Raw genomic sequence first — 26,909 nt, 5'->3', positions numbered from 1 at the left:
CCCTCTCTGTGGAACCAGCTGCCAGTTTGGCTTCAGGAAGCAGACACCCTCTCTACCTTTAAGATCAGGCTGAAACTTTCCTTTCTGATAAAGCTTATAGTTGGGGATGGCTCACCTGAGCCATCCCTAACACATCCCATGGTTCTGCTGCTTATAATGTATACCATTTTATCAATTTTCTCGCTTTTTTTGTTGTTCCATAGCAGGTTTTTTTTATAATTTGAATGTAAAGGGTTTACTTCGGCTTTACCTACTTATTGATTCAAACTCCATTGAATCAATGATCTATTATCATTAAAATAATTCTTTGTGGCGTGTATTTTCGATATTTGACGCTCCTTCTCTTCCAGTTTTGTCAGATCTCGCCATGTTTTATTCCCTGTTACAAACCAAAGGCCACATTTAGAAATTGTTTAATTATTAGCATATTTTCTTGGGCAGAAATGAAGCTCAGCACCTGTTTGTACCTCCTCTGCACGCCTCTCACTTCCATCCTGCATCAGATGAAACTGGCCCGAGACAGAAACGTGACAGTTCGTCACCTCACCGTTGCCGCTTAGGAAATCGACCAATCACAGCTCTCCCGTTTTGTAAGTCACGGTGACGTATCTCCGTTCGCCCAATCAGTGAACGAATAAATTGACACTGAGGTTAAAACCCGCCCATAATAACAGTGACCACGCCCACTTGTGTTGGTTATCGTTTCACAGTAAAGTTTCTTGGAGTACCGACGGCTGTCCCCGTTTCACCCCTTTTCGTGAATTTTGGCTGCACATCGACTGGTCTCTTGGATTCTACTCGTATGGTGGAATAATAAGGAATTATGGTGGTGAATTCCGTGCACTGGTTTCGTAAAGGTCTGCGTTTGCACGATAATCCGGCGCTGCAGGAGGCCCTGAATGGAGCTGACACGGTGCGCTGTGTTTATATCCTGGACCCCTGGTTCGCTGGCGCAGCTAACGTGGGAATCAACCGATGGAGGTTTGTGAATTGTAACTCTCCCAGTGACGCCTTTAAATTGTTCTATTTAAGTGCTGAACAAAGTTTATATTGACATTTATCAGGTCGCCATTTGTTATCCAGCGCGCGGAGTTGAGGCTCGGGCCTCCGCGAGGCGACAGTTGGCTAAAGCTAGCTGGTGATTTGGAGCAATCCACCACGAGCTTCGAAGAGAAAACGTATAATTTTAAAGTATACTCTCATATTCCCCCTGTATGTCCACTTATAATGAGACAATCTATTAAAATATGGAAAGTTCACTTTGCGGTCGTTACTTCGGCATACATATAATTCGATTAACAAACATTAAATATGTTGAAAGCAAGCAAAAATAAAAACGTATTGGTTGACAGATTAAGTTAATAAAGCCCGTTTGTGTGATAAGTACCAACTAACTTACTTCACAGCAGTTCGGTGGAAGAAACAGAAGAGACAACTATTATAAAATTGACACTCGGATCACACTTTTTCCTTACATTTTAAACTTTTTTTGTTGTTTTTAACCACAATATTCCTGTAGGCCATAGAGCATTTAAACGCATGCTTCAAAATGATACGGAAAAGTTCACTTACTTTTTATGGGACAGACCTCAGAGAAAGATAAAGCTTTTGTTGTCACACTGCATGTTTTGAGTTGGAAACAGTGAAGCATGGAGGTAGGAATATATTTTTTTATAAATGACCGTTTTGTGACAGATTAACACGCAGATGACATGTTGGGTTGAATGCAGACAGAACACGGTGTGGTCGTCAAATACAGGTCTGTATTTGGACAAAAAATGTTTTTATCCAGCCCTCTTTTCTTTGTATTTTGCTTCCAAGCAGCCAGACTTTCTTGAGCAATAGTTTTCCAGACTTTCTGAAGGTTTTCTTTGGACATTGGCTGCTTAATCACTTATTTTCTAAGAAAATAGGATTTCTGCAGCAACAAGGTGATTCCCAAAGAGCTATTAGCTGAAAACTTGGCATATCTCAGCATGGTGTGCAGTGTGTCCTTAAAACATTTGAGGAAACTGGACAAGTGGAGGACAAAAGAAGAAGTGTCAGGCCTAAAAAACTATCTACAGCAGATGAACAGGATCTGAAAGGGATGCATTTCAAAGAAGAAATACTGACATTATTCTTCCCTTCATTGTTCTCTGTGTGCAGGTTTCTTCTGGAGGCTCTGGAGGACCTGGACAGCAGTCTGAAGAAGTTCAACTCAAGGCTGTTTGTTGTCAGAGGGCAGCCTGCTGAAGTGTTTCCCAGGCTTTTTAAGGTCTGTATTGGTGGTTCTCTGCTGCTGTTCATCACTCGGATGGTTCTGGCCCTAAAGCTCACTGAATTTGCAGAACCAGGACACATTTCCACACATTTTCCTCTGCAGTCAACCTGTGCTCTGAGTTTCACTCAGTGCGGTTACATGAGCGCCTTCGGATCGGATTAAAGGCTAAATTACAATAAAATTGAGTTATTCAGTTCATGTAGACACCTTAATCTGACAAGAAAACCGATTGGATCGGGTTACTCGAGATTTTTTCCCGCGATCGTCACCCAGAAGTGGAAGGAGACGATATTACTGTTGTTGTCAGAAAGAAAGAAACAAGGCGATGGAGAATGCGCCGTTGTGCATCGTCTGTGCCATAACCAGCTCATCACAGATGGAGAGGGACGCAGCTTCTTCTCGCTCTGCGTTCGCCATCTTTCTGAATGCCTGAGTTTGTTGTTGTTGGCGGTGAAGACGTCAACAGGAAGTGGCTCTATTAGCGATAGCTGAAATGGGTACAGCGCCACCTATCGTACCGGGGTATGACATGCTTTGTGCCAGTGATTCCATTCAAATCAGTCGGCTTGTTAGCTAAGAAGGAAGCTAGCGGAGAACAGAGGGAAGCTAGCGGAGAACAGAGGGGAGCTAGCGGAGAACAGAAGGGAAGCTAGCGGAGAACAGAGGGAAGCTAGCGGAGAACAGAGGGGAGCTAGCGGAGAACAGAAGGGAAGCTATCGGAGAACAGAAGGGAAGCTAGCGGAGAACAGAAGGGAAGCTAGCGGAGAACAGAAGGGAAGCTAGCGGAGAACAGAAGGGAAGCTAGCAGAGAACAGAAGGAAGCTAGCAGAGAACAGAGGGAAGCTGAGGCTCATATTGTCTTTAATGTGCCCATCAGAGCAGCTTCAGCCTGTTAATGTGAGCTAATATTCTGAGTCACATCAAAGTCCAACCAGAATAAAAACGGCTCATTTTATCAAACCGTGTTGTATCTGTAAAATCAGAGGCTGCTGGTTAAGGTGTTGTGTTAACTGCTGTTATTCTGAGTCACTGAGTTGTCTGATAACAGACAATAAACAGGAAATAAGAGGCTTTAATAGTATTTCAGCTGCATTAAAATACAGTTTATGAAAGCAGAGACAGTAGAAGAGAAGCTAACAGATGTTACCACAGCTGGATGTTAGCTAGAAAGCTAATAGCTGCTGTTCTATAGTCCTGTAATCAGCATCAGGAGGAGGGATGTAAATGGCTGTATGTAACAGCTGCTTCATAATGTAAATAGTTACTATTGCTAAAGTATTTCTTTTCTAACTACTCGATTTTCTAAATAACCGTTTGCTCCCTTGTCTGAACACGCCCTGAAGTCCCGAAAGAAGTAACTGTGTCTGCTGGGAAAAGCAACAGCAAACCTCCTCCGATGCATGATCCTGTTTTTATTCACTGTGTGTGTGGAGAGGTTCACATGGTGGGATTTTAACCCGTGAGCTGCAAGCAAACGGCTGTACAACGAAGAAAGACCCATTTTAGATGATTGAAATCAAAGTGTGACTGGGTCACACATGTTTTGTGTTATGTGGGAAACACAACCGGCTAAAAGATTCCACTCGGTGTAGCCGGGGGACGCCGCGAGAAGCAACCAAACGTGTCAGTAAGTGGACCAAAACAGACGGCTCTTTATGAACTCTGCAGCTCACAATCTGGCTCCAACCTTTGGCATCAACTTGGTTTCTAAATGTCATTCTATCTGATCCTGAACACACAACAAAGGACCTCAGAGATAGTAGTCCACACCCCTGCCTGAGAATTAATGAACATAATGGCATTAAAGTGGAAGAAGAACTGGTTTGTCCCTCTGTGGACGCAGAAGCAGCACTTGTTGTGATGCTGGGTGTGTTCAGAGCTGGATTTTGTTGTAACTGTAACCACTCCTGCAGTCATGTTGATACCATCATCTGCTGAGATGTTTGCTTTTACGTTTCTTTCTTCCTCATAATTCCTCAGTTCTTCTGCACCAAACCAACTAACTGGATGCAGGTATTTCCTTCTTGATGAATTCCTTATGGAGCCGTCAGGGTTGTTCTTTATTGCTGGTTTGCGTGTCTCGAACACCTGGTGGCAGCGTGCAGACGATCGGTCCTTCACAGGAGCAGCTGCAGACACGTTATGTTTTTCTGCAGATCAGATCTGGCCGTGACGAGCGGCTCAGTCTGTCTGTGCAGCAGCGTTTCTCAGAGTCTCAGATGAGGTGATAAGATAAAGCTTTATTAGTCCCGCGGTGGGGAAATTCACATATCTGCAGCATCACATACATTCTAGACAAAGGGGAAACCATATAGAAAGCCACGAGTGCACCACGGTGTGTGCAGGAGTCTGCAGGTTACCATAGTAACGCAGCAGAGTGAGAAGCAAATGCAGTGAAACCACATCAGAAAAACTTTGACCTGCTTTCGTCCTCCAGACTCTCTTCTGTAGCTTGTGTTCTGGTTGTTTTTAACCTTCAGATCCCAAAGGAAGTGAGCTCGGTAGTCATGAGTCCGTCCAGTGAGTCGAATCATTGGGAAATGTGCATTAAAACAAATTCCAATCATGTGTGTTTCCATCTTCCAACAGGATTTTTCCCGCAGGTTGTCATGACAACCATCCTGTAAACATTTTACCGGCTTTCTGACCCACAGAGAGGACTTGAACCTTTACTAAGAGTCGGGCAGGAGGTGTAATTTAATGCGAACACAGCTGTTTCCATCCCAAATCAACCAAAGCCCGGCGCTAGCGAGCGTGTTTTCATTTGTGCGAATCGGGGGATTTTAATTTGAATTATGGCGTTTCCATCATGAGTTTCTGATGCACATCTCAACAGGCTGATGGAGAAGCACCTCCTGAGTCCAGTTGTCTTGAGTTTTAAAGTCTTAAAACGTCTAAAAAAAAAAACAATAATTTGAATTTAAGGCCTTAAAATGCCTAAAATTATCTTAAAATTTCATAAAATGTCTTAAATACGCTTTTGAAAGGTCTTAAAAACGGTTTAGCGTTACTTTTATTTAAAACAATGCATAAACTTCAGTCTTGTTTTCAATTATTTAGACTTTTAAGGACGCTATAACACGTAAACTCAGATCTGACCACATGTTCTGTCACAGCGACAGGCTGCTGCTGCTGCATATAAGCAACATTAACGCTGCATTTTCCGCTCAGGAAATGCATTTTGCAATTCTAAAATGAGGGGGGGGTCCAAATTAAACAGTAGAACAAATATTATTTGACAATAGAGAGGCTTCTGGTGTTTTTAGTGTGAAAGAGCTGTAAAAAAATAAAAATAATCTTATACTTTGCCAGTAATTCCAGGCCTCAGAGTTTCCTTCAGGCCTTTTGTACTTTTTTGCCGGTATGGTTGTGAAATGGGTCTTAAATTGTATTCATTATGGTCTTAAAAAAGTCTTAAATTGGACTGGTTGAAGCCTGCAGAGACCCCGTTTAAAGAAAAACTTTCTTTTCTGATGCTCCACCTCTCTGACCTCTTTTTTGTAGCCATGCTGAACACAAACCTCGGCTTGTTGGAGGGCTGAATTAAAGCAGAAACTAAATGAAAGACTCTGTTATTGGGCCAGTTTTAATTCTCTTAGTAGGTACAACCTTTATGCATCAGCCTTTCATCTATTTATTTATGCCAATTCTTTCCAAAACTTACTCTTATTTTCTCTTGGATCAAACTTTTTAAACCACTGAAATACAAGTTTGAGTTTCCTCATTAAAATTACTGTTTTAATGGATATATTCAGGCTCTGTGTTCTGAAAAAGGCTCATTTTTGCCCAGATACCCTTTCCAAAGCAGCAGTTAGCCTTAAATGTGCTGCTGTGTTGGACAAACTGTGGCTTCTTTTCCTTTAAGTTGGTCCTCAGAGCAGCTGCAGGCTGTAAACTGAACATGTTAACAGACTCTGACTCATTTTACCTGGAACCAAAGCACATGAGCACATAAAAGCTGCTTCTAAATTTGCTCTGAAAAGGAGTCAAAGTACACTTTGTGAACTTATTATTTTAATGGCCATGATAAAACTGTAAAACGTCTTCTGGTTTATGATTATTTTTCTTCTCTTTTCCACTCCCAGAGGTTGCAGTGCTTTAACATGCTTAGTTTTTACAACTTAAATCAGTTTTTTGTTACTTTAACGACAGTAAAATTCCACAAAGATGAAATATTGGAGGTAGAATGAATCCGAAACTGATTAACAGGCGGGCACATCTGTGGGCAGCTCAGTGTTATTGCTGTGGAAACAGATACAGCAGCTGTGCTAAAGTGTCCAGATGTGTGCGTGATCGTTAAATAAAGCAGGGCGGGACCCCCTTTTTAGTCCAAATCCACAGCCTTCGTGGTGCCGTGTCGTCCTCAGCAGAGCCCGATAATCGTAAAGCATATTTCATTCACACGGGAAGCTTTGAGATGCTTCGGTTTAACGTGGAAAATAGACGTAGTTGGGGCACGTGATCAGGCTGAAGTGAGTTTTTCTGTCTGGATGCTAAAATCCCATCAATAGCAGTGTGTCTCACCTCATTTATATCCAGGATGTGGCTTTGAACGCCTCGTTGTCATCAACCTGCTGCACCACAGGAAATGCTAACAGCTTTTATTGTCCTTCTTGGACAGCTGGACAGATGTTTGCCGCCCTCAGAATGGTTCGTGTGCCACCAGCCGCCCTGCTGCCTATTAGGAAGCTAATATTAGTTAAAAACCCTGAAACATGGAGTGTTTAGCTTCATTATCGCTCAGCTTTAAGACATCCTGGGTTTCACATCCTCAGCAGCTCCTCATCACTCTGCTGCTGGAGGATGTGACGGTGACACAGAGCTGATTAAACATCTCTTTTGTTCCAGCTGATGGCTCAAAGTTTCCGTACAGGTGCACGTATTTTTCTGCTCGCAGTTCTGAGTGAAGCTGCAGGACCTTTCCTGGTTTTCCTGTCCCGGTAACTGCTGCTTGGACGGGTGTTTCCCCCTAAACTGTCACCTCTAATGTCCGAAGGCTGACCGTGGCGCCGTGTTTGTCTCGCTGCAGGAGTGGAATGTCACCCGGCTGACGTTCGAGAACGACCCCGAGCCTTATGGGAAGGAGCGGGACGGCGCCATCATCAAGATGGCCCAGGAGTTTGGAGTGGAGACGGTCATCAAGAACTCGCACACGCTCTACAACCTGGACAGGTTGGTAGCTCCTCGCTCATTCCTCGGCTCACATTCAGTGCTGTTGCTGCAGCTGAAGGTTCAAAGATGTTTCCAGATGTTTGTTCTGCGTGTCAAAATGAAAATACTGAGGCTGCGTTGAAATAAAGCTGTAATTTCATCAGATAATAACGTTAGAAAGTGAAGAATTTCGGGTAATCCGTCCATCTTTGCTTGCTTTGTATGTTTCTGGTTATTTTGGGAGACTTCCCCTGAAGTCTGAAGTTACATTTTTTCTATTTATCGTTTGTAGCAGCTTGATTTGATGGAGGAAACAGGTTCTCGAAGTTCTTCTGCCTTCAGTTACAGTTTACAGATGTGAACGTGATCATCTCCACATCACTTTATAGTCCTGAAATGGTCCTTGAGTCTTCCTGTTCCATGTTACTCATAATCATTATTCACACATTAACACATGAACAGAACTGTAGGAAGTTATTGTTTTCATGAGTTCTGGGTGGTTTCAAAGCTTTGACTGTGATCAGTAAACCTGCAGAAAGCTTGAAATAAGATGTCATGTCCAGGTGAATCTGTATGTGGTGGAGCCCCCTAGTGGCCTCCTGCTGCCACTGCAGGTCACACCCCCTTTCATGTGCTGGTGTCGGAGTGAAGGAGGACCTTTTCCACGTCCCAGCCTCTCTTTTTTCCCAGCGTGGAGGGTGTCGTGACCGGCGAGGTGTTACAGCACCGTGTTACGTCACGATGCGAATATGATTGGCCGGTGTGTCAGAACGGCAGGGGCGGGGCAGAGCGAGGCTTTGTGTGCTGCAGGGCTTAAGCTGGACGTGGAGGACATGTGCGAGGCAGCCAATCAGACGCTGTCCCTGCTGTAAATCCACACAGAACCAGAACAGCTTCACAAAGAGAAGATTTCTTACTACACGAGGCTATAAATACAGCTGTGGAACTCAACCATTCAGGTTCAAGCACAGATTTGTTCAGATTTATCACTGAACACCTGAACTCTGTCACGGTGCCATCAGCTGTTTCCTGAACCAGCTGTTCCTTTATGGTCAGAATGAGCCTTTTTTTAGGGATAATTTCTCAGATATTTGCACATTTTATTGTCTAAAACTGAATATTTCTTGTTTTGGTGTTTGAGTTTTATCATTTCTGCTCAGCTATTTTTATTAGTACTATTATTACACCTTTTTTAAAGGGATTATTTCAGAAAGTAAAGCAAAAATGAAGATTTTTGTGTCACTGTGGCTCAATCTTTCAGATCAGAATATATTATTACATATTTCTATTAAAAAGAATATATTTTGGCAGAAACTGGTGAACTGAATAGATTATGTAAATAGTTAATTATTATAATAATTTATTATATATAATAATAGTTAATTAATTAGCTGCTAAACCTTGAATTGCATTTGGGATTAGAGACGAAGTTGTGTGTGTTTGTGATGCATCATGGGACTGTAGTTGGGTTTTTATTCAGGGAAGCAGTTGTTCTAACAGGACCTCAAGAGGAAAATGTAAAGAGTTCAACTTCAGGAATGACTTTCATTCATTTCTGGGAATATCTGGGACGTTATATCACATCTGGGAAGACGGCGGTCAGTCACTGACTTCATTGTTTGTCGGCTCGGCTCAGAAACAGACGATGAGTCATGTCATTTTAATCTTTGCGGGTCAGAGTTGTTTCCAAACTCTTTAATGTGCATCGAGTCTCCTTTAAAACGAGCAAAAACCACCTGAAGCCAGCGTGTAAACTGTTTTATGAGTTATTCACATCGTCTAAATGCAAATTAACACCAGATTTGGAAAACTGTCCCGTGCCCCAACCTCCTCACATTTCTGAATGTCATCAACACCAAAACACTCAGACTTTAGGATAAATGTCATTACTTTTGTGCTGTTATTATATTGATTGTGTGTCTGAACAGTTATTGATGTTACAGTATTGATTTTATCCATATTACTGAGCCTGACCTTTAAAAAAAAATAATGTTAGAATTCCTTTAAGCGGGGCTGGAGGGCTCATAGTTTCTGATTGTCCTTCTAATAAAACAGCTACATTTGTAGATGGAGGATTATTCCTTTAAAAATGGAAGAAATGAGGTAGAAATCAGGTGTTCTGACCTCACTGGCTCTCGTATAAAGTGATAAATCGCTAAAACATTAGCTCTAATGAGCCTTTAGAGAAGCTCAGCTCTCCATTGATCCACTTTTTCTTTTCCTCTTGCGTTTGTAGGATAATAGAGATGAACAACAACAGCCCTCCTCTGACCTTTAAGCGCTTTCAGACCATCGTGAGCAGGCTGGAGTTGCCAAGGAGAGCGCTGCCGACCATCACCGCTCAACAGATGGACAGATGTCACACTAAAATAGCCGACAACCACGACCAGCTCTACAGTATACCCTCACTGGAGGAACTCGGTAAGCATCGTAATTGTTGTACAGAAAGATCCCTGAACTGCAGACCTATGTTCAGTCCTTTCATTTGAAAGATTTTAGAAAAGTTCTGTTCTTTCTGGAGCTGCGCAGCATTTACTGTATGATCAGTTTGAGTTTGGTTCACCTTCACCTTTCTGAAAAGCTCAGAAACCTTCAACTGGAAGCTGAAGCACTCTGAACAAGATGCAGCTTTCTTTCATTTTCTAATCGTTGGGAACAACTGAGTAAAGACGGCAGAACTCAGAGAGAGAAAAACGTTATGTGGACACAGACCCTTTCATTAGTGGCAGACTTGGCTTGATGGAAGAAACAAACAAAATCAGAGAAAAATATCTAAAGTTTAGGAGCATTTTAAAGAAAAGAGAAAATCCTGAACAGTGTGTCCATTGTAAAAGCCAGTTAGCTTAGCACGATAGCTACAGCATCAATGCTACAGCATCCCAGCAGAACGCAGCCAGTTCACATATCGAGTCCACTGAACGTGTATTTTAATGGAAATCGGTCGGCTTGTTAGCTGTGAAGGAAGCTAGCAGAGAAAAAATATATCTGATAATTCGAGTAATCAGTGGATAGAATATTCTAGTATCTAAATAATCTAATGAGCCGCTTCCCTAACACAAAGTGTCATGTTGATGCCGCAGACTCTGAAAAGTCCATAGTTCTGTTTTTTCTGGACCTTTGCTTGGCCTCCTTTAATCATTAGGATTGTATGGATCATTTCTTTCCAACAGAACTTTCTGTGTTCATATGAATGAGATCATGACGCACTACTGGGCTGTAATGTGGGGTCCCTCAGGGTTCTGTTCCAGGCCCAGTGCTGCACTTGCTTTGTATATTCCATCTTGGACAGATTAAACATTTACTGACATCTTGTACCACATTATACTGATAATACTGAGCTGTACTTCCCTTTTTAGGAATCTGAGCCCCACAAATTGTCAGAATTGGTTGCTTAACAGACAAAGAAGCGTTATTTAATGGAGTTTGGCCTCATATTTCCTTCATGCTGTTGACAACAGAGGGTGATGGACTAAAGTTTGGTTTCACATTTGCTTTTTATTTGAGCTTACTTCATGTAAATTTGTCTCCAGGTTTCAGGATGGAGGGTTTACCTCCAACTGTGTGGCGGGGAGGAGAGTCGGAGGCCTTGGACCGACTCAGCAAACATCTGGACAAAAAGGTAAACCACGAGCTGACATCTCTGGTGTAACACACAGCAGTTTCAGTCTGCTTTGGTTCTTTAATGTCAAGTTGTAATGGCAGCCCACGCCGAGTTTTTGTCATTTTGCAGGGACAAGATGATATGCTGTAGGTTCTTAAACACATTTTGGTTAAAGGGAATGTTTTAGGTGGCCATTGTTCCTACAGAAAATGCTAACAGACTGAGAGCGGTATGCAGCGTTCAGTGTAGCAGCAAGAGTGAGGAGAGGACCGGTGTTGTGTTGGAAACACACCTTAAACACAGCTGCAGGTTGTCTGAGTTACAGAACGGAACCGTTCAACTAGAAAGCTTCAGCTAACAAAGTAATGTGGGAACAATAATGTTCATCTTTCAGAAAGGAACAGCAGTAACTCCTTAGAAGTTGGTGTACGTCATCTTCTTTAGCTAAGCTGTTAGCGTTAGCTTCAGCTAACAAAGTAATGTGGGAACAATGTTCATCTTTCAGAAAGGAACAGCAGTAACTCCTTAGAAGTTGGTGTACGTCATCTTTATTAGCTAAGCTGTTAGCGTTAGCTGCTGCTAACAAAGTAATGTGGGAACAATAATGTTCATCTTTCAGAAAGGAACAGCAGTAACTCCTTAGAAGTTGGTGTACGTCATCTTTATTAGCTAAGCTGTTAGCGTTAGCTGCTGCTAACAAAGTAATGTGGGAACAATAATGTTCATCTTTCAGAAAGGAGCAGCAGTAACTCCTTAGAAGTTGGTGTACGTCATCTTCATTAGCTAAGCTGTTAGCGTTAGCTTCAGCTAACAAAGTAATGTGGGAACAATAATGTTCATCTTTCAGAAAGGAGCAGCAGTAACTCCTTAGAAGTTGGTGTACGTCATCTTCATTAGCTAAGCTGTTAGCGTTAGCTTCAGCTAACAAAGTAATGTGGGAACAATAATGTTCATCTTTCAGAAAGGAACAGTAATAACTCAGAAGTTGGTGTACGTCATCTTCATTAGCTAAGCTGTTAGCGTTAGCTGCTGCTAAAGGAAGAAATAAATCATAAATAAACCATGAGGAGTTATTTCTCAGATGCTTCCATTTCCCTGCTCTGAAGTTCAGGCTCTGAGAGTTGGAACTGATCCTCTTTGTGGCTCAGCTCCTTCAGTCCAGCGTTGAACTGGACCAAGTTGTTAAAACAGTGGGATGAAAAGTGTTTGCTGCACATTCACAGTCTTTAGCTAACTCTGCTGGAACATTAGCCTCAGATATAGTTTATCCACTGGGCTCTGATATCCTCTGAGGCTGCTGCTGGATGGAAGATGCATGCTCCTCAGTACAGCTGACAGCAGAACATTTCCACCAGAAGCTGGCTTCATCCGCCCAGCAGGGTGGCTGTGAGTGGGCGGGGCTTAGCAGAGGAGGCGGAGCCAATTTAAGGACAACCAGAACTTTCAAACAAAGGGTTCTACACCCTCATTTATGGTCCCAGGAACTGGAGGAAGTGGTTTATCCAGAAGATGTCACCTTTAATGTGGACTTGTAGTTGATTAGCACCATAAACGCTGCAGAGCTTTTGGTCCTTGAATGTTTGTCAGACTCAGACACACCCTGATGTCTTCACTGTGTCTGTGTCTTCAGGTGTGGGTGGCCAGCGTGGAGCACACTCGGGTCAACATGTGCTCTCTGTACGCCAGTCCGACGGGCCTCAGCCCCTACCTGCGCTTCGGCTGCCTGTCCTGCAGGGTTCTGTACTACAACCTCAGAGAGTTCTACATGAAGGTACTGATTTCACCTGCCAGCTGTGGGTTTAGCCTAAAAACAACACAAACTCTCTGTTATCTTCAGCCTGTATCCAATAGCATCCGCTCTGTAGTGTTTAATGACTCTGTTACCACCACTATAATCAATGACTGCGATAATTACAGCTTTTTATCTGCTCCAGTAACACTTTAGCAGTGATAGAAACATAACAGCCAGGTGGATATGAGTAAAAGAGACGCAGTGGATCTGTTTTAAAGGCAGCTGGTAGACTTCTGCAGTCCAGTCGAAGCTAAAGTTTTATATTCAGCCTTGGCAGAGGAATGCAGTGTTGAACTTGTCTTGTGATGCCATCTGATGATATTTACCCAGCACAAAAACAAGTCCAGCGTTGAACGGATTAAGAACAGAAAGCTTGCACTTTGAGAGTTAGCACATGCACGTCCAGGAATGGAATTTGCAAGAAGGATCAGCAGAAAAGTGCTTAACTGAAAGCAACTTGTACCATTCTAGCACATAAAGACCCTCACAAAGAATAAACTGAAGACAAACTGTTAAATGAAGTCTTTCTCTTGGATTAAACGTGTGAAACTCTCATTTCTCAGCTCCGTAAGCGCTGCAGTCCTCCTCTGTCCCTGTTCGGCCAGCTCTTATGGAGGGAGTTCTTCTACACGGCTGCCACCAACAACCCAAACTTTGACCGCATGGAGGGAAACCCCATCTGTGTCCAGGTGAGCCTGAGCGTGTCGCTGCTCGCCTCTGAGCACATAAATGGCATGAAAACTCTTTTATCTGGCTGGAAACGGCTGCAAGATGCTGACAGAAATGCTGTGAATTAACTCTAAGATTAGTAGTTTAATTTTGGAGATGAACCAGATTTGTCTCATTGGTTTGTCTCCAGATCCCGTGGGACCAGAACCCAGAGGCGCTGGCCAAGTGGGCTGAGGGCCGGACTGGTTTCCCCTGGATCGATGCCATCATGACGCAGCTGAGACAGGAGGGCTGGATCCACCACCTGGCCCGGCACGCCGTGGCCTGCTTCCTCACCAGGGGAGACCTGTGGATCAGCTGGGAGAGCGGCATGAAGGTAGGCGATTAGCTCTCACGCTGCCTCCCACAGAAAGCAACAGGGCTTCAAGGGGTGTGTGCTGTCCCTGCAGGTGTTTGAGGAGCTGCTGCTGGACGCTGACTGGAGTGTGAATGCTGGCAGCTGGATGTGGTTGTCCTGCAGTGCCTTCTTCCAGCAGTTCTTCCACTGCTACTGTCCCGTCGGCTTTGGAAGGAGAACTGACCCATCAGGAGACTACATCAGGTAACCTTTGTTTTTAATGTTCACCTGGAAAAACTGAGCACTTTGTGTCGGATCCACCACCAAACTGAACCGTGGACTCAAACAAAAGGAAGGATTTTAGGAGAATGCAAAGTCTCTGACTGCTTTTTGTCCCGCAGGCGTTACATCCCCGTCCTCAGAGACTACCCCAACCGGTACATCTACGAGCCGTGGAACGCTCCCGAGTCTCTGCAGAAGGCAGCGAACTGTGTGGTGGGAGTGGATTACCCCAAACCCATGATCAACCACGCAGAGAGCAGCAGGCTCAACATCGAGCGCATGAAGCAAGTTTACCAGCAACTGTCTCATTACAGAGGACTCAGTAAGTTTCAGGGGGCAGAGTGACCCTGGTTGCACTTTGGGGGGGGATATAAAGTACGTCTTTAAAAGAATTAGTCATGAAATGAAGTTTATCAAAGAGAGAATCCTTCTTACACAAGTTCAGAGCCATCAGCTTCCTGCAGAAAAGTGATGTTGATGCCACACCGTGTTTGGTTTTGGTTCATCGATGGTCATTTATTCCTGAACACAAGAAGCAGTGTCCTGTATGCTAACGTTAAAGGACTAAAGCTGAGAATGTACATTAATATTAACCATCCTTCTTCATTCGTACATCAGAGGATTCCAGTCGGTGGCACTCCGACTGGACACAACTTCAGGATTAAATACTTCTGGAGGCTTCTTTCCTTTCATTCTTTTAATATTTCAGAGATGAGGCTCTGGCTCATGTTTAATTTTCACATGTTACTTTACATTTTGACGACCAAATTTCAAAAGCTGCAGCTTAAAATGGTTAAAGACAAAATACTGAGTGTGACCCAAAGTTTGTGAAGATCAAATCACATTTTATTTATATATATAGCAACACAAAGTGCCTCACAGAGGCTAAAAAAAACAATGATCCAACCCTCCCTCCCCCGTAAATACCCAGAGAGACAAACACAAACACACACAAGCTCAGACCCACTGCACCGATTAGACATGAGGCGCATTCCCACTGCAGGAACCTTCTGGAGTTCCTAGAACATTTTCAGGAATAGGACTGTTGTTTCGTGCATTCGGACATACAGGAACTAGGGACCGCTGCCCTCAGGAACTAGGGACCGCTGCCCTCAGGAACTAGGGACCGCTGCCCTCAGGAACTAGGGACCGCTGCCCTCAGGAACTAGGGACCACAGCCCTGAGGAACTAGGGGCCGCTGCCCTCAGGAACTAGGGACCGCGGCCCTCAGGAACTGGGGACCGCTGCCCTCAGGAACTAGGGACCGCGGCCCTCAGGAACTGGGGACCGCTGCCCTCAGGAACTAGGGACCGCGGCCCTCAGGAACTGGGGACCGCTGCCCTCAGGAACTAGGGACCGCTGCCCTCAGGAACTGGGGACCGCTGCCCTCAGGAATTAGGGACCACTGCCCTCAGGAACTGGGGACCGCTGCCCTCAGGAACTAGGGACCACGGCCCTCAGAAACTAGGGACCACGGCCCTCAGTTCCTGGAACCATTTTAGCTCCTTCAGGGTCTTTTCTGGGCTCCATAGCAACATGACGTAGGTGTTTGGTGGCTGGTAGCTCCGCCCCTTGCCTGAAATGTTTACTCATACGACACGGACACAACCGGCGCCTGTTTAATAAGTTAAACTTCGTCTCCTTTGTCTGCGGCGCTCTGCTCTCCTTCTTTCCTCCATGAAACGAAGAAGTATCGCCCGCTGCTGGATTCTCCGTCTCCTGACTCTCGCTGTGAGCTCTTCCAGCCTCCATCTTAGACGCCTGATGTGATCGTCCATGATTAATATCACCGCCATGCAGACCATGAACACGGTGGCCTCCTCGCTCTCCATGTTAGCTTCTTGGTGCTGTTGTTTTCTTCTCTCCTTACTTTCCCCGGGTTCTGTTTTGTTGCTGAGTGGCGCTAAAGCAGCACGTCTGTGGCAGACGGCTGCGTCACATCAGTCCCTGTCGAGGTTCCCGACTCATGTGGTAATGCAAAATTAAACGGTTCCCCTGGGGAAGGACAGTTCTTATAACGTCTGTCCGAATGCAGCCGGAGGACATGGCCGGGCACCGAGACCTAAGGCAAGGAAAAAGCCCCCCTTGGTGGCCAATTTAATCACAGGATTCTGAACACATTTCCATGTTTTTCTTTAATTTTCCCCTTTTTTTTTATCCTTTTCTGAGTTCATGAACACAACTATGATCTTTTTCATGTTTTTCTGTCATTTTATCCACATAAAAACAACAGAAAATCAGTAAAAATCAGTAAAAAGTCTTTAATCAGATCCTGATTCTTCAGTGTTTGAGTGGCCTGGAACTGGTGTTCATATCTGTTAGTTTCATCTGTTCCCAGAGTCCAGAAATCCTCAGTGAGGAAGAAGAACAGCTCAGTGGGCTCAGCATCTGTCACATCTCTGATGAGCTAACAGGCTCATCAAAGTGTCCGGCCCCCCCGGTTCGCTTCATCAGTACTCAGAGGAACCCAGTCCTCATTACTGCTGACACACTGGTTTCCATTCAGACCCCCTGTGCTCCATCTACCTCCACCTTTTCCCTTCCTCGTCGCTGCCTGAGCTAATGGCTCCGATACGATGCCTTTAATTCACTTCCTCATCAAGTTACTCCAACTTTTTGAGTGAGAGGACACCTTAATTTCAGCCGCATGTGGGCCAGCTCGTAGTAGTGGACTGAGAAAAGCTTTGATGTGTTCAAACAGACTTTTAACTTGTTTTATTCAGTGTTTAACCTTACTCAGGAAAGGTTAAACCATGATGACAGTGCACTTACAGGCTGTGTGTGTCTGTGTCAGGTCTGCTTGCATCAGTACCAACGATCCAGGAGGAGGCAGAACCACCGATGACGGACGAGTCTCAAACAAGCAGTGGTCCTGGTATGAGGAATATTGTCTCCTCAGAGTGTTTAAAGATGAGCTGTAAAGTGTGCTGACGATGGTCTTGTGTCTCAGATTCCCCTCACAGAGATGCTGCCGACTGTGAAGCAGCTGGCTGCTCCACGGCTCCTGATTCCTCCACCTCGGTGCCACACCCGCTCCAGGAGGACGAAGGCCTCAGTCCCTGCAGCTCCGAGCCCAGCAACCCTCTTTCCCCGGCCTCGACTACAACCCACAGCACTTCGTCCAGATCCAAACCCAACTCTCCTTCCTCTCCCTGTTCCAGCTTCTCCCTGCCGCCCAGTCCGTCCACCGGCCCGACTCAGATGTTCTCTGTGGGGCCGAAGAGGAAAGGCGTCGCGCGGAAGGTTCGGCGCAGCCACAGACAGCGAGGGCGACAGTGCTGCCCGCCAGCAGCCCGAAGCGAGAGGGAGGAGGCTAAAGAGGAGGAGAGGATGGAGGAGACAGTGGAGGAGGAGGAGCAGAGGATGGAGGAGGAGACGGCTGGCCTGCAGCAGTGAAACCAGGTGAGTTAAACAACACTTTCCTGAACAAATAATGGTCCCAGCTGCTCTGTTCAGGCGCCAAAGTTTCAGTAAAAACAGTTCATTAATCCAGCTGAAGTCCCTGTAAAGCTGCTCTGTTCAGGCTCCAAAGTTTCAGTAAAAACAGTTCATTAATCCAGCTGAAGTCCCCGTAAAGCTGCTCTGTTCAGGCTCCAAAGTTTCAGTAAAAACAGTTCATTAATCCAGCTGAAGTCCCCGTAAAGCTGCTCTGTTCAGGCTCCAAAGTTTCAGTAAAAACAGTTCATTAATCCAACTGAAGTCCCCGTAAAGCTGCTCTGTTCAGGCTCCAAAGTTTCAGTAAAAACAGTTCATTAATCCAGCTGAAGTCCCCGTAAAGCTGCTCTGTTCAGGCTCCAAAGTTTCAGTAAAAACAGTTCATTAATCCAGCTGAAGTCCCCGTAAAGCTGCTCTGTTCAGGCTCCAAAGTTTCAGTAAAAACAGTTCATTAATCCAGCTGAACTCCCCGTAAAGCTGCTCTGTTCAGGCTCCAAAGTTTCAGTAAAAACAGTTCATTAATCCAGCTGAAGTCCCCGTAAAGCTGCTCTGTTCAGGCTCCAAAGTTTCAGTAAAAACAGTTCATTAATCCAGCTGAAGTCCCCATAAAGCTGCTCTGTTCAGGCTCCAAAGTTTCAGTAAAAACAGTTCATTAATCCAGCTGAAGTCCCCGTAAAGCTGCTCTGTTCAGGCTCCAAAGTTTCAGTAAAAACAGTTCATTAATCCAGCTGAAGTCCCCATAAAGCTGCTCTGTTCAGGCTCCAAAGTTTCAGTAAAAACAGTTCATTAATCCAGCTGAGGTCCCTGTAAAGCTGCTCTGTTCAGGCTCCAAAGTTTCAGTAAAAACAGTTCATTAATCCAGCTGAGGTCCCTGTAAAGCTGCTCTGTTCAGGCTCCAAAGTTTCAGTAAAAACAGTTCATTAATCCAGCTGAAGTCCCCGTAAAGCTGCTCTGTTCAGGCTCCAAAGTTTCAGTAAAAACAGTTCATTAATCCAGCTGAAGTCCCCATAAAGCTGCTCTGTTCAGGCTCCAAAGTTTCAGTAAAAACAGTTCATTAATCCAGCTGAAGTCCCCGTAAAGCTGCTCTGTTCAGGCTCCAAAGTTTCAGTAAAAACAGTTCATTAATCCAGCTGAAGTCCCCGTAAAGCGGCTCTGTTCAGGCTCCAAAGTTTCAGTAAAAACAGTTCATTAATCCAGCTGAAGTCCCCGTAAAGCGGCTCTGTTCAGGCTCCAAAGTTTCAGTAAAAACAGTTCATTAATCCAGCTGAAGTCCCCGTAAAGCTGCTCTGTTCAGGCTCCAAAGTTTCAGTAAAAACAGTTCATTAATCCAGCTGAAGTCCCTGTAAAGCTGCTCTGTTCAGGCTCCAAAGTTTCAGTAAAAACAGTTCAATAATCCAGCTGAAGTCCCCGTAAAGCTGCTCTGTTCAGGCTCCAAAGTTTCCGTAAAAACAGTTCATTAATCCAGCTGAAGTCCCCGTAAAGCTGCTCTGTTCAGGCTCCAAAGTTTCAGTAAAAACAGTTCATTAATCCAGCTGAAGTCCCTGTAAAGCTGCTCTGTTCAGGCTCCAAAGTTTCAGTAAAAACAGTTCATTAATCCAGCTGAAGTCCCCGTAAAGCTGCTCTGTTCAGGCTCCAAAGTTTCAGTAAAAACAGTTTATTAATCCAGCTGAAGTCCCTGTAAAGCTGCTCTGTTCAGGCTCCAAAGTTTCAGTAAAAACAGTTCATTAATCCAGCTGAAGTCCCCATAAAGCTGCTCTGTTCAGGCTCCAAAGTTTCAGTAAAAACAGTTCTTTAATCCAGCTGAAGTCCCCGTAAAGCTGCTCTGTTCAGGCTCCAAAGTTTCAGTAAAAACAGTTCATTAATCCAGCTGAAGTCCCCGTAAAGCTGCTCTGTTCAGGCTCCAAAGTTTCAGTAAAAACAGTTCATTAATCCAGCTGAAGTCCCCGTAAAGCTGCTCTGTTCAGGCTCCAAAGTTTCAGTAAAAACAGTTTATTAATCCAGCTGAAGTCCCTGTAAAGCTGCTCTGTTCAGGCTCCAAAGTTTCAGTAAAAACAGTTCATTAATCCAGCTGAAGTCCCCGTAAAGCTGCTCTGTTCAGGCTCCAAAGTTTCAGTAAAAACAGTTCATTAATCCAGCTGAAGTCCCTGTAAAGCTGCTCTGTTCAGGCTCCAAAGTTTCAGTAAAAACAGTTCATTAATCCAGCTGAAGTCCCCGTAAAGCTGCTTTGTTCAGGCTCCAAAGTTTCAGTAAAAACAGTTCATTAATCCAGCAGAAGTCCCCGTAAAGCTGCTCTGTTCAGGCTCCAAAGTTTCAGTAAAAACAGTTCATTAATTCAGCTGAAGTCCCCGTAAAGCTGCTCTGTTCAGGCTCCAAAGTTTCAGTAAAAACAGTTCATTAATCCAGCTGAAGTCCCCGTAAAGCTGCTCTGTTCAGGCTCCAAAGTTTCAGTAAAAACAGTTCATTAATCCAGCTGAAGTCCCTGTAAAGCTGCTCTGTTCAGGCTCCAAAGTTTCAGTAAAAACAGTTCATTAATCCAGCTGAAGTCCCTGTAAAGCTGCTCTGTTCAGGCTCCAAAGTTTCAGTAAAAACAGTTCATTAATCCAGCTGAAGTCCCCGTAAAGCTGCTCTGTTCAGGCTCCAAAGTTTCAGTAAAAACAGTTTATTAATCCAGCTGAAGTCCCCGTAAAGCTGCTCTGTTCAGGCTCCAAAGTTTCAGTAAAAACAGTTCATTAATCCAGCTGAAGTCCCTGTAAAGCTGCTCTGTTCAGGCTCCAAAGTTTCAGTAAAAACAGTTCATTAATCCAGCTGAAGTCCCTGTAAAGCTGCTCTGTTCAGGCTCCAAAGTTTCAGTAAAAACAGTTCATTAATCCAGCTGAACTCCCCGTAAAGCTGCTCTGTTCAGGCTCCAAAGTTTCAGTAAAAACAGTTCATTAATCCAGCTGAAGTCCCCGTAAAGCTGCTCTGTTCAGGCTCCAAAGTTTCAGTAAAAACAGTTCATTAATCCAGCTGAAGTCCCTGTAAAGCTGCTTTGTTCAGGCTCCAAAGTTTCAGTAAAAACAGTTCATTAATCCAGCTGAAGTCCTTGTAAAGCTGCTTTGTTCAGGCTCCAAAGTTTCAGTAAAAACAGTTCATTAATCCAGCTGAAGTCCCCGTAAAGCTGCTCTGTTCAGGCTCAAGTTTCAGTAAAAACAGTTTATTAATCCAGATGAAGTCCCTGTAAAGCTGCTCTGTTCAGGCTCCAAAGTTTCAGTAAAAACAGTTTATTAATCCAGCTGAAGTCCCTGTAAAGCTGCTCTGTTCAGGCTCCAAAGTTTCAGTAAAAACAGTTCATTAATCCAGCTGAAGTCCCCATAAAGCTGCTCTGTTCAGGCTCCAAAGTTTCAGTAAAAACAGTTCTTTAATCCAGCTGAAGTCCCCGTAAAGCGGCTCTGTTCAGGCTCCAAAGTTTCAGTAAAAACAGTTCATTAATCCAGCTGAAGTCCCCGTAAAGCTGCTCTGTTCAGGCTCCAAAGTTTCAGTAAAAACAGTTCATTAATCCAGCTGAAGTCCCCGTAAAGCTGCTCTGTTCAGGCTCCAAAGTTTCAGTAAAAACAGTTTATTAATCCAGCTGAAGTCCCTGTAAAGCTGCTCTGTTCAGGCTCCAAAGTTTCAGTAAAAACAGTTCATTAATCCAGCTGAAGTCCCCGTAAAGCTGCTCTGTTCAGGCTCCAAAGTTTCAGTAAAAACAGTTCATTAATCCAGCTGAAGTCCCTGTAAAGCTGCTCTGTTCAGGCTCCAAAGTTTCAGTAAAAACAGTTCATTAATCCAGCTGAAGTCCCCGTAAAGCTGCTTTGTTCAGGCTCCAAAGTTTCAGTAAAAACAGTTCATTAATCCAGCAGAAGTCCCCGTAAAGCTGCTCTGTTCAGGCTCCAAAGTTTCAGTAAAAACAGTTCATTAATTCAGCTGAAGTCCCCGTAAAGCTGCTCTGTTCAGGCTCCAAAGTTTCAGTAAAAACAGTTCATTAATCCAGCTGAAGTCCCCGTAAAGCTGCTCTGTTCAGGCTCCAAAGTTTCAGTAAAAACAGTTCATTAATCCAACTGAAGTCCCTGTAAAGCTGCTCTGTTCAGGCTCCAAAGTTTCAGTAAAAACAGTTCATTAATCCAGCTGAAGTCCCTGTAAAGCTGCTCTGTTCAGGCTCCAAAGTTTCAGTAAAAACAGTTCATTAATCCAGCTGAAGTCCCCGTAAAGCTGCTCTGTTCAGGCTCCAAAGTTTCAGTAAAAACAGTTTATTAATCCAGCTGAAGTCCCCGTAAAGCTGCTCTGTTCAGGCTCCAAAGTTTCAGTAAAAACAGTTCATTAATCCAGCTGAAGTCCCTGTAAAGCTGCTCTGTTCAGGCTCCAAAGTTTCAGTAAAAACAGTTCATTAATCCAGCTGAAGTCCCTGTAAAGCTGCTCTGTTCAGGCTCCAAAGTTTCAGTAAAAACAGTTCATTAATCCAGCTGAACTCCCCGTAAAGCTGCTCTGTTCAGGCTCCAAAGTTTCAGTAAAAACAGTTCATTAATCCAGCTGAAGTCCCTGTAAAGCTGCTTTGTTCAGGCTCCAAAGTTTCAGTAAAAACAGTTCATTAATCCAGCTGAAGTCCCCGTAAAGCTGCTCTGTTCAGGCTCAAGTTTCAGTAAAAACAGTTTATTAATCCAGATGAAGTCCCTGTAAAGCTGCTCTGTTCAGGCTCCAAAGTTTCAGTAAAAACAGTTCATTAATCCAGCTGAAGTCCCCGTAAAGCTGCTCTGTTCAGGCTCCAAAGTTTCAGTAAAAACAGTTCATTAATCCAGCTGAAGTCCCCGTAAAGCTGCTCTGTTCAGGCTCCAAAGTTTCAGTAAAAACAGTTCATTAATCCAGCTGAAGTCCCCGTAAAGCTGCTCTGTTCAGGCTCCAAAGTTTCAGTAAAAACAGTTCATTAATCCAGCTGAAGTCCCCGTAAAGATGCTCTGTTCAGGCTCCAAAGTTTCAGTAAAAACAGTTCATTAATCCAGCTGAAGTCCCCGTAAAGCTGCTCTGTTCAGGCTCCAAAGTTTCAGTAAAAACAGTTCATTAATCCAGCTGAAGCTGCCCTCAGTCACATGTTTCCCTGCTTCTTTTGTCAGAAACTGGGACTAAAATCAGCCCATTAGGACTACCTATTAAAGCGTTTCCAGACTGTTGCTCTGCTCTAATAAAATCCACATTTTTAGAACCACAGCTAATGAATTAATTTGAGGAACCTCGAGAGAATACAGTGATCAAAGATGGTTTCCTGTACGGTGAAAAGAAACTGAACATTTCTGCATCTTTACCAGGTTACACAGGATTTAATTTCGAGTTGCATTTTCAGATATTTCTGTTTGCTTCCCTCCCGGCCGGCTCTTCCTTCTTCCACTCCAGCCGCCGCAGACAGACCGTAATACAGACAGTTATTACTGTGATGGCCTTTTCATTCTCTCTGAGAAGCAGCTCAACTTTGCTGCTGCTGCCTCTGAGTTCAGTTTATTTTGTGTTAATTTCAGCTGCCGTGTTTCCAGCTGCTAATCACATGACTGCTTTGTCCTCAGGTGGACCTTCAGGGAGCAGTCTGCACATATCAGCTGGACGCCTGGACACGGAGCAGTATTCTGGATGTGTGGACAGCGTTATCCCAAACAGAAGCATGCACACAACAAGGAGAACGGCGTCTTTCTCTCATTCACTCAGATCAGACAAGCGTTTCAGTAAGTTCCTGCAGGATGGAACGGCGGGAGAAGAACTCTTCTCCTGCTGCAGCTCCTCACGTTCACCCTCAGCACAGCGCCGTCCCGATCCTGACCCGGTCCATTCGTTTGTATCCTGCCGACTGTTTGGAGGTGGAACGCCACAACAGAGCGGCGTCCCGTCCCGATCCTGACCCGGTCCATTCGTTTGTGTCCTGCCGACTGTTTGGAGGTGGAACGCCACAACAGAGCGGCGTCCCGATCCTGACCCGGTCCATTCGTTTGTGTCCTGCCGACTGTTTGGAGGTGAAACGCCACAACAGAGCGGCGTCCCGTCCCGATCCTGACCCGGTCCATTCGTTTGTGTCCTGCCGACTGTTTGGAGGTGAAACGCCACAACAGAGCGGCGTCCCGTCCCGATCCTGACCCGGTCCATTCGTTTGTGTCCTGCCGACTGTTTGGAGGTGGAACGCCACAACAGAGCGGCGTCCCGATCCTGACCCGGTCCATTCGTTTGTGTCCTGCCGACTGTTTGGAGGTGGAACGCCACAACAGAGCGGCGTCCCGATCCTGACCCGGTCCATTCGTTTGTGTCCTGCCGACTGTTTGGAGGTGAAACGCCACAACAGAGCGGCGTCCCGTCCCGATCCTGACCCGGTCCATTCGTTTGTGTCCTGCCGACTGTTTGGAGGTGAAACGCCACAACAGAGCGGCGTCCCGTCCCGATCCTGACCCGGTCCATTCGTTTGTGTCCTGCCGACTGTTTGGAGGTGGAACGCCACAACAGAGCGGCGTCCCGATCCTGACCCGGTCCATTCGTTTGTGTCCTGCCGACTGTTTGGAGGAAAACGCCACAACAGAGCGGCGTCCCGATCCTGACCCGGTCCATTCGTTTGTGTCCTGCCGACTGTTTGGAGGTGGAACGCCACAACAGAGCGGCGTCCCGATCCTGACCCGGTCCATTCGTTTGGGTCCTGCCGACTGTTTGGAGGGAAACGCCAACACAGCCGTGAGGTTTTGACTCGTTACTGAGCGACGCTCCGTCCGTCCGTCCTCACATTCGCTCAGAACCAGTTAATTCTGGCTGCTTCAGACCAAAAACGGACCTTTTCATCTTCTGTGGCAGCCCTGGGAGGCGGTCCTGCGTCCCGGGGGCTCGTGTTCCTCCAGATGAACGGTTCGACTCGTGCTCATGTTGCTCATCCAATGCTTTGTTCCAGTAATATTTTTACGGTGTGTTTCAGTGGAACTTGGACCCAGACCACAGCAGGAGGCTTAATTTGTGTTTACTGGACCCTGGGAGCACACGTGCACTTCACGTGCACTTCACGTGCACTTCACGTGCACTTCACGTGCACTTCACGTGCACTTCACGTGCACTTCACAGGCCTGCAGGAGCCTCACGCTCGCTGACCATCGGGCTCAGACTGTCTCATCACGGCTCGACACGCCATGCATCTGATTTTAAAAAGCGTTAAAAAAAGCTAAAAATGTAAAGTCACACCAGAGAATTTGGCAGATATTTGGTATAAATATAGATGGATATTTTCCAAAAAGTCAAGAACTTCGGGATAAGATGATCCCCCAACGTGGAAATGAAGTGAACCACAGGCAGAACGCACACTTATAAAACTAGCACCTTAATTATAGAAGTAAATGTGTAGAACCTCAAGGTGCAAAACAAAATGAGTTCTAGGGTTCACAAACTTCCCTGGTGTTGCTTTAAAGTCACGTCCTTCACTTTTAAAACGGCGAAAGCTGCAAATATTTCCTTTTTTTATGCTAATTTCAGCAATTGTTCATCGATTGTGACTGTTTTCAACACCAGGTAGTCGGTGTACAGTCTTTTGTTTTGGCTCCTCCTTTGTGATGACATCACCAAGGTGTGAGCTGTGATTGGTCGGTATTTATGGCTCGATTAACCTCTCGGGGCAGAAGCTTCCAGCAGTCTGAACCCAATGTTGAGCTTCAGTTTTCTGGAGGAGAAAGCTCCCGTTGGTTTGTTCGTTTCAGGTCTCGATGTTAGATTTAATCACACGAATGAAACTTTAAACATTTATATTTCAATGCCCGAATATCTGTGAATATTTTGAGAAAATATCTGATATTTTTGCTAGCCGCAGTGTTTATTAGGGAACATAATGTTATTTTTAGACCATGATTCCCCGTCCGGTGGCTGGGTCGCTTGTCTGTGCAGGTATAGCAAATTGCTAATTAAAAGATTTTAAATCGAGGTGACAGATCCTGCAGCTGTGGAGCGGAGGACGGGGAGGAAGTCCAGTCTTTGCCATATTTGTTTTCTGACAACTGAAAATGCTGCTTGTTGTGACCCGAATGTAGAGAAAAAACATGCTTTGTTGTTCTCCCCACATATATTTATCTGTTTGTACATAAAATGTGTTAAACCTTAACTTGTCTGAGTGTGATGAGGCTTTAACAAAGACCGGTACCGGAAGTGTCCACCAGGGGGCAGCAAACTCAGCCCATAAAGATATCTGAGGCAGAAACAGAGTTTTTTCTCAGTTCTCAGCAGCTTTAAAGTGAATCTCTGGTCTGAGCTCCTTTATTCTCCAACACAGCCTGAACCCTCTGAGACAAGCTTTCTGTCATTTCTTTAAGGAGTCTTCAGGAATAGTTCTCCAGGCTTCTTGAAGGACATCCCAAAGCTCTTCTTTGGATGTGGGCTGCCTTTTGTTCCGTTCTCTGTCAGATGATCCCACACTGCTTCAATAATGTTGAGGTCCGGGCTCTGGGGAGGATTCATCCCTCCATAAGACCTGTTGTCACTGATTTTCAGAGTACATGGACAAGGGATTACTGTGGAAACCTTTGTCCAGCACCACAATACAGAGTTCCATTCACAAGCTTTACTGTGCAGGAAAGAAGCCTGATGTTAACCTCGTCCACTTCTCTGGGCTCGGAGGCGTCTGGGATGGACCGTCACACGGTGGAAACGTGTGCTGTGGTCAGACCCATCAGTATTCCACATCTTTGCTGGAAGAAATGGAGCAAAGAGCAAAAGCAGCATCCAGCCTGCTGTCAGCAGCCAGTCCCTGCAGCCAGGCTCTGTGATGGTATGGGGTTGGATCAGGGGGCAAAGCTCATTTCCACTTCTGTGACGGCAGCATTAATGCAGAAAAGCTCACTGAGATTTTACAGCAACATATGCTGCCTTCAAGGCCACATCTTTTCCTGGGACGTCCCAGCATTGTTCAAGCAGACCATGGAAAACCACATTCTGCCACAGTCCAAAGGCCTGGCTGAGGAAGAAGAGGTACGGGTGCTGGACTGGCTGCCTGCAGTCCTGACCTGTCCCCAGCAGAGAAACAACCACCCCCCCGCACTGCTGCACACCTTAAGACCTGTTTAAGGAGGAATGGGACAAAATAACAGCTGGAACTCTGCATCACCTGGTTTCCTCAGAGTCAGAACGGCTTTAAGTGTTGGCAGAAGGAAACAAAGTGGGAAAAGGTTCACTTTATGGGATGCTGCAGGTCTGAGGTGTAGAAAAGATGTTTATTTGCAAATTAAGAGAAATTCATGAGACATCTTGGCTTCTTACTGTCTGAGAGGAAATAGTTTCAACGGTATGAAAAGCATAATCAATTCTTAGATCTACTTTGACTATTTCTGACAAGAGAATGTAGAATTCTGTAGATTCTGGATAGATTTTAACT

At 45.0% G+C, this 26,909-nt stretch overlaps 1 protein-coding gene across 2 annotated transcripts; it reads left to right on the top strand.

Annotated features, from left to right (window-relative positions):
* Positions 1 to 690: 690 nt before the first annotated feature.
* Positions 691 to 25,643, top strand: cry2 (cryptochrome circadian regulator 2). 2 transcript variants are annotated; one of them, XM_072386726.1, is made up of 13 exons: positions 691 to 981; positions 2,149 to 2,257; positions 7,293 to 7,435; positions 9,651 to 9,835; positions 10,945 to 11,033; positions 12,646 to 12,786; positions 13,371 to 13,496; positions 13,667 to 13,852; positions 13,926 to 14,077; positions 14,215 to 14,417; positions 16,890 to 16,970; positions 17,046 to 17,497; positions 23,098 to 25,643. In XM_072386726.1, the coding sequence occupies exons 1-12, from the start codon at positions 824 to 826 to the stop codon at positions 17,489 to 17,491; spliced, it is 2,019 nt and encodes a 672-aa protein (XP_072242827.1). In that variant the 5' UTR covers positions 691 to 823; the 3' UTR covers positions 17,492 to 17,497; positions 23,098 to 25,643. The 2 variants fall into 2 exon arrangements, with proteins under 2 accessions (XP_072242827.1, XP_072242828.1); XM_072386727.1 differs by lacking the exon at positions 16,890 to 16,970.
* The last annotated feature ends 1,266 nt before the right edge of the window (positions 25,644 to 26,909 follow it).

Source organism: Leuresthes tenuis, unplaced genomic scaffold (genome assembly GCF_036924035.1).
Source record: "Leuresthes tenuis unplaced genomic scaffold, fLeuTen1.0.hap1 SCAF_5, whole genome shotgun sequence".
Classification (NCBI taxonomy): Eukaryota; Metazoa; Chordata; class Actinopteri; order Atheriniformes; family Atherinopsidae; genus Leuresthes; species Leuresthes tenuis.
The sequence above is the reverse complement of the archived record's forward strand: the minus strand, read 5'-3'. Positions and strand labels throughout refer to the sequence as shown.

Excerpts from the sequence above, each read along its gene's own strand:
- cry2 (XM_072386726.1), top strand. The coding sequence starts at position 824 with ATGGTGGTGAATTCCGTGCACTGGTTTCGTAAAGGTCTGCGTTTGCAC. Across the intron at positions 9,836-10,944 it reads ACCCTCACTGGAGGAACTCG|GTTTCAGGATGGAGGGTTTA; the intron begins GTAAGCATCGTA and ends ATTTGTCTCCAG. Across the intron at positions 16,971-17,045 it reads TCAAACAAGCAGTGGTCCTG|ATTCCCCTCACAGAGATGCT; the intron begins GTATGAGGAATA and ends CTTGTGTCTCAG.